The 10,888-nt window shown below is 41.5% G+C and overlaps 1 protein-coding gene across 2 annotated transcripts in view; it reads right to left on the reverse strand.

The window, feature by feature from the left end:
* Positions 1-10,524, reverse strand: part of DNAH6 (dynein axonemal heavy chain 6) — a 220,215-nt gene extending 209,691 nt beyond the window's left edge. For both annotated transcript variants that reach the window (XM_072637006.1, XM_072637007.1), the window contains exons 1-2: positions 10,240-10,524; positions 8,663-8,923 (exon numbers count right to left, since the gene is read on the reverse strand). In XM_072637006.1, coding sequence (XP_072493107.1) covers positions 8,663-8,923; positions 10,240-10,509 — 531 coding nt within the window. In that variant the 5' untranslated portion in view covers positions 10,510-10,524. The remainder of the gene's footprint in view (positions 1-8,662; positions 8,924-10,239) is intronic.
* Between the last annotated feature and the right edge of the window lie 364 nt (positions 10,525-10,888).

Raw genomic sequence — 10,888 nt, forward strand, 5'->3', positions numbered from 1 at the left:
TTTACTTGTTTTCAGTGTTCTACAATCACTTCCATATATCTTAGATTTTTCCTCTCCCTCCCCCCTTCCCCTCTACCTCCCCACTCCCTCCCTGAGATGGCATACAGTTTTATATAGGTTCTACACATACATTCCTATTAAATACATTTTTACCTTAGTCATGTTGCATAGAAGAATTAAAATGAATGGGAGAAATCATAAAACAAACCAAAACATAATACAAAAGAAAATGATCTGCTTCATTCCACGATCAAATTCCATAGCTCCTTCCCTGGATGTGGAAGGCAAGACCATTGGGAATTACTTAAGTTCTTGCATTGCTATGAAGTACTAAGTCTACCAGAAAAATTCCTCGCACACTGTGGTTGTTGCTGTGTACAAAGTTCTCCTGGTTCTGCTCCTTTCACTCAGCATCAGTTCATATAAGTCTTTCCAGGCCTCTCTGAAGTCTTCCTGTTCATCATCTCTTACGGCACAATGGTATTCCATTCCATTCATATACCACAATTTATTCAGCCATTCCCCAATTGATGGGCATCCTCTTGATTTCCAGTTTTTGGCCACCACAAAGAGAGCTGCTATAAATATTTTTGTACAAGTGGGACCTTTTCCCATTTTTATGATCTCTTGGGGATACAGTCCTAGAAGCGGTATTGCTGGGTCAAAGGGTATACACATTTTTGTAGCCCTTTGGGCATAGTTCCAAATTGCTCTCCAGAATGGTTGGATCAGCTCACAGTTCCACCAACAATGATTTAGTGTTGCAACTCTCTCACATCTTCAACATTTATCATCTTCCTGTTTTGTCATGTTAACCAATCTCGTAGGTGTGATGTGGTATCTGAGAGTTGTTTTGATTTGCATCTCTCCAATCAATAGTGATTTAGAGTATTTTTTCATATGACTATAGATAGCTTTAATTTCTTCCTCTGAAAACTACCTGTTCATATCCTTTGACCATTTATCAATTGGGGAATGACTTGTATTCTTGTACATTTGACTCAATTCTCTATATTTTGGAAATGAGGCCTTTTTGTCACAGACACTAGTTGCAAAAATTATTTCTCAGTTTTCTGCTTCCCTCCAAATCTTGGTTGCATTGGGTTTGGTTGCACAAAAACTTTTCAGTTTAATGTAATCAAAATTATCCAGTTTGCATTTCATAATGCTTTCTACCTCTTATTTAGTCAAAAATTCTTCCCTTCTCCATAAATCTGCTGAATACACTATTCCTTGCTTCACTAATTTGTTTATAGTATCAATCTTTATACCTAGATCATGTACCCATTTGGATTTTATTCTTATGTATGGTGTCAGGCATTGGTCTATGCCTAGTTTCTGCCACACTGTTATCCAGTTTTCCCAGCAATTTTTGCTGAATAGTGAGTTCTTATCCCAGAAGCAGGGGTCCTTGGGTTTATCAAAGAGTAGATTGCTATATTCATTGTCTTGAGTACCTAACCTATTCCACTGGTCTACCCTTCTGTTTCTTAGCCAGTATCAAATGGTTTTGGTAACTGATGCTTTTTAACATTTTGAGATCTGCTAGAGCTAGGCCACCTTCCCTAGTAGTTCTTTTCATTAGTTCCCTTGATATTCTGGACCTTTGGTTCTTCCAGATGAATTTTGATATTATTTTTTCTAGCTCTAGAAAATAGTTATCTGACATTTTAATTGGTATGGCACTGAATAAGCATATTAATTTGTGTAGAATTGTCATTTTTATGATATTAGCTCAGCCTACCCATGAGCAACTGATGTTTTTCCACTTACTTAGATCTGACTTTATTTGGTGAAAAGTGTTTTGTAATTGTGTTCATATAGTCCTTGGATTTGTTTTGGCAGGTAGACTCCCGAATATTTTATAGTGTCTACCCTAGCTTTAAATGGATTTCTTTTTCTATCTCTTGCTGTTGGGTTTTATTAGTAATATATAGAAATGCAGAAGATTTGTGTGGGTTTATTTTGTAACCTGCAATTTTGCCAAAGTTGTTTATCATTCTAGCCTCATTTTCTGAAGACCCAAGTCTGATTTCAAGGTCCTGAGCTCTTTTGGAAAACCCAGAGCTCTCCTGTTCTGTTCTCTTGCCACCACATGGTATTCCAGGCATCCTGTCCTGAATTCATTATTTTTCATCCCGTTGTTCCTATGCTGGACTCGTTTGTACTTGGGATGACCTACACCAGCAGAAAGGCATGCGAGCTTTAGTTCCTATTTCTATAATGTTTTGCATTTTTACATAGCACCTTTCTCACAGCCCCAAGGTGGGTCTTATAAATAATATCACCTCCTGTTTACAGAGATACAGTCCTCTGTGTTTCTAGGATATCAAGGCTCAGAAAGGTTAAATCAGGCCCTCCCAACCTGCGGCCCATGGCAGCTTGCTGCAAGCAGAAGGATTTTCTCTACAAAGAATGTTTTCTTCTACATTTTGCACATGCTACAATCATCTGGAGGGCCATAAGTGGCCTGTAGGCCACAGGTTGTACAGTCCTGGGTTAAGTGATAGTCTATCCATAGTCACATAGCTATAAGTGTCAGAAAGAGGACTTTAACCCAGAGCCTACTAACTCTGGGTCATGCTCTTTGAACTGTCCCATCCCACGTCTATACCACCAGCTGCTGCTAAACAAAGAGATAAGCCTGAGTAGAATAAACAACATATACTCATTTACCCACCAACTACTCCCATTTCCACTTCTTTCAGTCCTACCATAAGTGCACAAGATGTGGAGTTGGAAGGGATTTTCCAACCTCATTTTACAGATGACACAACCAAGTCCCAGAGAGGTAATATGAGTCACCCAGGGTGACACATAGTAAATATATTATTATTATTAATATTATTAATGATATTTTAAAAACCAATTTGTCTAATTCCAAGTCTTGTACTTTTTTTCTGTAGGAAGAGTTCTTAACATGGGGTGGGATACACAAATATATATGATCTAAGTACAAGGCAGCTCTGGGACAGGAGGCAACAGGAGCCTGGATTCAGAAAAGACTTCATGAAGAAGACAGTGCTTCAGCTGAGGGAGAAGACAAGGGATTCTAAGAAGGACAGATGAGGGAGTAGCATATGCCAGGAATTTGTTCAGTGTGATAGCAAGCCTTACTATAGCACCTGAATGTTTTACTAAGCATTCTACAAATGTCTTCATCCCTCTCCAGTATGCTCAGGGATTGATCTCAGCAGGATTTTCTCTACCAGGACATAGACACCTTTTCACTCTGGAAGCTCCCTCCACCCTCTGGACTCTTCTCATGCTGGAAGCCCTCTCCAGGCCTGAGGCCTCGCTTTCTGATTGGCTGGATCCTTCTGGGACCTTCATTTTTAAGGAGAGCACCCCAGGACAACTATGTCTTCATTCCTCTCCAGAATGCATAGCTAACTCTCCACAGGGCGTCTCCCCCTCACCTGCCTCATTCCAACTTTTCAGATCTCTTTTATGTGTTACTTTTCTCCATTAAAATGTAAACTTCCTGAAGGCAGGGATTATCTTTCTGTCTGCATTTCCAGAATTTAGCACAATGCCTGGCACATAGTAGGCATTAATAAATGCTTGTTAACTTGACTATCTTACTGGAATGTTATAGGAGACGAACAGTGAGACAACCAATGCAAGTGCCCAATCCAATACACTTTTACGCAGCATTTTTTTTCAAACCTCTCAATATTTGATAATAGAGACCACAATTATTTTTTTCCTTCTCTTTTCTCTTGGCTTACATGTTGGCTCCTCCATTAGACTATACGCTTCTTGAGGGCAGGGGCTATCTTTTGCCCTTCTTTGTATTCCCAACATTTAACACAGTGTCTGGCACATAGTAGGTCTTCAATAAATATTTACTGATTGATCTATTGATTGCATAACACTATGCTATTGCAATGAAGAGGGGAGAGGAGATTTGAAGAGGAAAGTCTAATAGTAAGACTTAGCCAAAAAAAGCACCTGAGGTCCTGGGCTAGAGCACTGAGTTAAGTGACTTTCAATATGTAGCATTCAAACCCAAGTTATTTCAGTTCCAAAGCTCTCTATTTCACCAGTGGTATCAAACTCAAATAGAAAGAGATCTATGTAGGTCACATATTACCTTGGAAAACCACAAAATTAGCATCAAATTATATTTGTTCAGTTGTTTCAGACTCTTCATGACTCCATTTGAGATTTTCTTGTCAAAGATAGTAGAGTGGTTTGCCATTTCCTTCTCCAGTGAATTTTATAGATGAGGAAACTGAGACAAACAGGATTAAGTGACTTGGCCAGGATCACACAGCTTAGAAGTGTTTCTGAGGTTGAATTTCAATTCAGGAAGAGAAGTCTTCTTTGGCACTGCAGCACCTAGCTGCCTCACAATAAGCACTTTTAAAACACCTACTATGTGCCAGGAACTGTGCTAAAACCTGGACATCCTTTATGTTCTACTGTATCTTTTTCGATTTTGTTAAACATTGCTCAATTACGTTTTAATCTGATTGAGGGTTTAATCCAGTTCTTACGTTTAATCTGTACTCAGTTTTGCTGGCTGTGTGGGCAGTGAGTCTGACCCTTCTGCACACTATACCACAACTGTGTGACCCTGAGCAAGTTACTCATTTAACCTCTGCCTCAGTTTCCTCAACTACAAAATGATGATAATAATAACACCTACCTCAGAGTTGTAATGTGGATCAAATGAGATTAATCTCTGTAAAACACTTGGCACAGTGCCTGATACATAGTAGGGGTGAAAGGTGTGTGTGTGTGTTCATCCTTCATTGCTGAAGAACACCATGCCATCAGAGAAATAATGACATGACTTGCACTTGACTTTGTTTTGAGTGAGTGAGGGCTGTGCAGTTCACCAGCCTCACTTCTCCTCCAGAGCCATCTGAATCCAGTGACCAGATATTCTTCAGGATGACTGGAGATGACCCAGGATGAGGCAGTTGGGAGTAAGTGACTTGCCCAAGGTCACACAGCTAGTGAGTGTCAATTGTCTGAGGTGAGATTTGAACTCAGGTCCTCCTGACTGGTGCTCTATCCACTGCACCACCTAGCTGTCCCTCTGATACATAGTAGGTACTGAATAAATGTTTGTTTCCTCCTCCTTCTCCCCCAGAAAGCAAATCTTGAGATATTTTTCGACATTTCCACTGAAGTCTCCCAAACCTGAGTGCAGAGAAATGAGCCCTGGATGTGGGATCTAAGATCATCTGGGGAGTTTTAAAAGGCTAGATCTATACCTGGTGACCCACTGAAAGGAAAATCAGGATGAGTCATCCAAGTGAGGGAAAAATTATAAATATAAACAAAGCCAGTAGTCTTAAGATCTAGGATTCTTCTGATTCTGATTTTAAGTATTTGCAAAAGATGAATTCAACTTACCCCCAAAAGAAGCCAGAATTCAAGTTTATCTGTAGGATGAGTGAGTGGAAGAAAGCACTAACTTTCCCTAACCACTATACCATACTGCCACTGCCCCAGAATGTGATCAAATGCAAAAGAGGAGTATAAAAGTGCAATAAGATCATATGAAGTAGAAATCGCTTCCAGAAAAGGGAATCAGGGAAGACTCTATGAAGGAATTTACACTTGGACTGGGTCAGTGGAAAAGGTGTAGAGCCATTTCAGGTGTAGGATACAGCATGATCAAAGGCACCATGGGAGGAAAGTTTGGGACATCCTCAGGAAATGGCGAGTAATCAAGTTTGCTTAAAGTAGTGCTGGGAGTTATAAACTAGGTTATGTTTTAAGAGATCTATCTCAAAGGATGACAGTATCTGAGTTCAAATTTGGCCCCTAACACTTACTAGCTGTGTGACTCTGGTGTCACTTTACCCTGTTTGCCTCAGTTTCCTCATGTGTAAAATAAAAGAGCTGGAGAGGGAAATGGCAAACCACTCCAGTATCTTTGCCAAGAAAACCCCAAAAGGGGTCACCAAGAGTCAGATTGAATAACAACAAGAAATAAAGCATACTGCTCTCCAGGACACAACACGGAAGGAAACACTCTAAGGGACATATTATTACTATTGTTATTATTAGAAATGTACGTATTGCCAATGTCAGGAAATTCTACTCCCTGGGACACATTGGTATTTGTTTATTTCTTGGTACGGTGAGTTGCACTTGTTACACTCAAACTTGTGGACAGTAGCACCTTGGCTGACGACAGAAACAGGTAAGTGTATTGTGCAATTTTCAAATATTACTTAAGACAGAAAGAATGTCTCGTCCAGGCTTTTCCATGACAGTATCTGAATTCCATAACGGCAGGTTGGTACTGAGGCAGATGATACTTTCACTGCTAGTTTGTACGCAGCTCAAATTGTTGAAGCTCATAAGTTACTTTCTGGAAGGATGCTAAACTTTTTTCTATGTGAATTAAATTTCCAGTACACTGGGGCACCAGAAAAGCAAGAGAACACTGAGAAGTGCATTGGCTTTAGAGTCAGAAGACCTCACGTTAGATCTCAGATCTGACAGTTAATTTCTGTGGGACTTTGGGGAAGCTACTTAGCTGCTCTGTCTCAGTTTCCCTATCTGTAAAACAGCAGTAATAACAACTAACATTTTTATACCATATGTAATATTTGTTGTATGTAATATATTTAATCATATATATTATTTAGTTGAAATTTGCAAAGCTCTTAAACATGTTCTCCCCTTTGATCTTCAGAATGACTTTGTGAAGTAGAGGGTATTATTAAGTCTCATTTTACAGATGAAGAAACTGAAGCAGACAGATGTTAAATGACTTGCCTAGGATCACACAGCTAGTAAGTTTCTGAGGCAGAATTCTCAGGCTCCTTATTTCCAGGTCCTGCATTCTACCTACTTCCTCCACATAACATAAATTGATAATATTCTTAACTATCTTGTTAGAAGGCACCTTGGGTAGTGGTTAGAGGGTCAACCTCAGAGCAAAGAAGGCTTGGCTTACAAGTCTTAGCTCTGATACATAGATACTCTGATAGTATCTATGTGACCTTGGGCAAGTCACTTGCTCAGCATCTCAGGGTCCTGGACAACTGTTTGAAGCTCAGAGGTGCTCACTTGCATTAATAGAAGGAGTGTTCCGTGCTTAAGACAGTACTGGCACATAGTAGGTAATTAATAAATGTTATAGATTGCCCTGAAAGTTTGCCATATGACCAAAATTACATTTCCAGCCCCTAATTTCTGTCTCATGGAGTTGTTAGGTAGAAGGAGCTTTGTAAACCTTAAAATGCAATATAAATGTGTATTGTTATCATTATTATTTAGGATATCTTAAAACTTAGTGTAGTTTTAAGTTTTAATATGTCAACATATCAATTTCATACCAATATTTTAATAGCCATCAATTTATTAATAAGATTATTTGTTGGTATAATGTGAAATATTAATCTTTATATTATTACTATTTGTATAATATTACCATATTACAATATATGTGGCATATTATAATACTCCATGATATTTTAATATGTAATGTTTTATAATTCATTGTTCTTATTGTACATGAAAGCACTCTCAAATAATTGTAAGGGGTTATATAGATTGAAGGTTGTGGTCATAGGATCCTAGATGTAGAGCTGAAAACTACCTCTAAGACCAGCTGCAGTTTTATGAATTGGCACAGACCAAGAATTCATCCAGTAGGGTTAAGCCTCCTGCTGAGGAGCCTCTCCTGACTTAGCTGGGCTGTTCCTTGGAAAGCAAACATAGCCTGTTGCTGGGATTGTGTCAAAAGCTATTTTCAGTGTTTGTACACCAGGACCTTAGCCTCTGAGAAACCTGGGTCATCTGCCTCCCAACCTCCACCAGATGAGACATAAGATTACTACTCACAGGACTCATTGTTCAATTGTTTTTCAGTCGTGTCTGACTCTGTGACCCCTTTTGGGGGCTTTTCTTGGCAAAGATACTGGAGTGGTTTGGCATTTCCTCCTGCAGATCATTTTATAGATGAGGAAACTGAAGTACACAGAATTAAATGACTTGCCCAAGTTTTACAGAGTTAGTGTCTGAGGCTAGATTTGAACTCAGGAAGGTGAATCTCAAGGCAGTTAGATGGTGCAATGGATAGGATGTCATGCCTGAAGTAAAGAAGTCTCATCTTCCTGTGTTTAAATCTAACCCCAGACACTTATTGTGTCACTCTGGGCAAGTCACTTAACTCTGTTTGCCTCTATTTCCTCTTCTGTAATATGAGTTGGAGAAGGAAATGACAAACCACTCCAGTATCTTTGCCAAGAAAACCCCAAAAGGGGTCACAAAGAGTAGGACAAGACTGAAATGAGTGAACAGCAGTAACAAGATGAGTCTTCCAGACTCCAGGCTTAGTGGTCTATCCACTTCGCCACCCAGCTACCCGGAAGGACTCATTAACACTCATTAATACTTGAGTAGCAGTGAAAGGAGGAGCCCAGCAAACCAACTGGTGCTTTAATACTGCCCTCTCTGTTCCATAATAGAGTTAGACATTCCTCAATGAGCTTTTTATTCATATATCCACTACAGACTTCTTGCCTACCAGAAAAAAAACTCTTGATTTTCCCTTTGGACTCTCTCTTTCCCTCCCTCCTCTGATGAAGCTGGATCCTGAAATGACTTTGATGTCCCACACTGGAGTCCGGTGTTTGAGACTCCAGGAGAACTACAAGGGAGGAAACTGACACATAACAAAACCTACCAGAGGTTCCAGCTTTATCGGCTGCTGGCGTTTTCGAGTCCGGTCTTGGGCTTTTGTATTGTGTACAAAGGTCAGAATTTTAGACTGCTGAGATGGGTCTTTGGGGCCCACATAGTTCAGCCTTCTCTGGAGGCTGAAACTCGCAATGCTCGAAGTCATTGAAGACTCTCCCGACTCTTGCAAATCAGTGGAGTCTTCAGTTTTTGGGTTAGGTCGGGGTTTCAATAGACTGAAGGGGACTTTGTTTTTGGACATCTTGATCTGGGAGAGGAGAGAAAACGTGTTCAAGCAAAGCCAAAATGAATTTTCCCTTGGTGTTCCCCAAACCCTTGCCTCACGAAGTCCCAGAGCACAGACCAACTTCCAGATATGGAAACAATTCCCTGAGTCTCATGTCATAGTGTTAGAGTGAGAAGAGATCTCAAAGAATGAAACAAGTCCAGGATTTGGAATCAGGAAACCTGGGCTCCAGTCATAGCTCTGTGTGTGGTCTCTGGCTTCCTGATCTGTAAAATGGAGGAGGTGAGGTGGTTTGAATTTGATGATCGCTAAAGTTCTTTCTAGTTCTCACTCTTTACAGTTCTGATTCTTTAATAACCACCTCACTGGGGACAGATTCAGTACAATTCACTTCAAGTCCATTCAGCAACTCAAGTAGTATTTATCAAGTATCTACTAAGAGCAAGGCACTCTGCTAAGCACAGGGTCATAAAGACAAATGGAAAAGCAGTGATTGGCCTGAAGATGCTTACATCCTACTCAGGAAAGTGGAATAATTATTATTGTGATTAGTACTTATAGAGAGCTTTATGGTTGCAAAGCACTTTACAGATATTATCTAATAACCTCAGAATAACCCTGGAAGGTAGGTGTTATTACTATCCCTATTTTACAGGTGAGGTAACTGAGGTAGACAAAGATTAAAAAAGTGACCTGCCCCAGGTCGAGAAGCCCTCTGACGCTTACTAATCTGTGTGACTGTGGACAAACCAAGTAACCTCTTTGGGTCTCAGTTTTCCCACTGGTAAAGTGAGTATATTACTATCTACCTCCTAATGGGGTTGTTACACCAGAGCTATATGAATGTCACATATTGTTTATAGGATATAACACCAAGACCTCAGGAAAGGGTTCAAGAGAGAACCGATGATTGAAATGAACCTTGGATAAAGATTCTAAGAAAATAAAATAAAAGGGCCACAGACTAGAACGGACCTTAGCAGCTAACTAGCTTCTCACAGATGGGGAAATGCAGACTTAGAGAGGTGAAGGAACTTACCCGGGGTCTCAAAGCTAGCAAACATCAGATACAGGATTTGAATCCAGGTCTCCCTTACTTTAAATCCAGCCCAGTACGAAAAATGTGTTGGAGACCCAGGGGAAAGTGCACTGGCAGATGGACATCTGAGTGGGGGCAAAGCAAACAGGTCAGGCCAGCTAACTACTTGGGCCCAGAGAGGGTCAGAGCCTAGCCCTGGGCCACACAGCAAGGAGCCCACACCTTAGTGTCCCTCCCGCTCTTGCCTCGAGCTCGGGTTGCGCTTTATCCGTGCCTTTGCCGCCCCTGCCCCACTCACCGCGCCTCCGGGAGCGCGGGGCGCTCTCAGCTCTTGACAACTTGAGCCCTGGCCGGGCGAGGGACTCGGGATCCGCCTCGGGGAGAGAAGACACAAACTGCGCGATGACCGCAGTGTTTCCCGTTGCCTAGCTACGAGGGGCGCCGGGCCAGCCTCCGCGCCGGCCCGCGTCCTGCCAATCAGGCGGCGGTGGATCGCTTGAGCTGGAAGAACGTTAAGGGGTTCTGGTCCAGGGGATATGGCGCAGATGCCGAGGCCGGCCTTCTTCATTTGCCGGTGGAGCTTCGGGCTAGGCACTGGCCTTTAGTGGAACTCAGTTTTCCAACCTGTCAAGTGAGGGGTTCAGCATCAGATCGGGAAAGATGCGCGCTGGACCCGGGAAAACCAGGCACACAGATGCCCTGTAGGTACAGGGTCCAACCATTCTGGAAAGCTGTCTGCAGTAGCCAAATCGCTCCCTCAGCTGTGCATCCCCGGGCCACACCACTACCAGACCCATACCTCCAAAAGTCTCCCTGTCAAAAAAGGGGAAAATAAGCCCATTTGTATTAAAACTCTCCCTGGCAGCATTTTTGGTTGCAGCAAAGACCTGAAGATTGAGGGGGTGGCTGTCATTCGGGTGATGGCTGAACAAGTAAAGGGATATGAA

The sequence above is a fragment of the Notamacropus eugenii genome, chromosome 1 (genome assembly GCF_028372415.1).
Source record: "Notamacropus eugenii isolate mMacEug1 chromosome 1, mMacEug1.pri_v2, whole genome shotgun sequence".
NCBI classification, from domain to species: Eukaryota; Metazoa; Chordata; class Mammalia; order Diprotodontia; family Macropodidae; genus Notamacropus; species Notamacropus eugenii.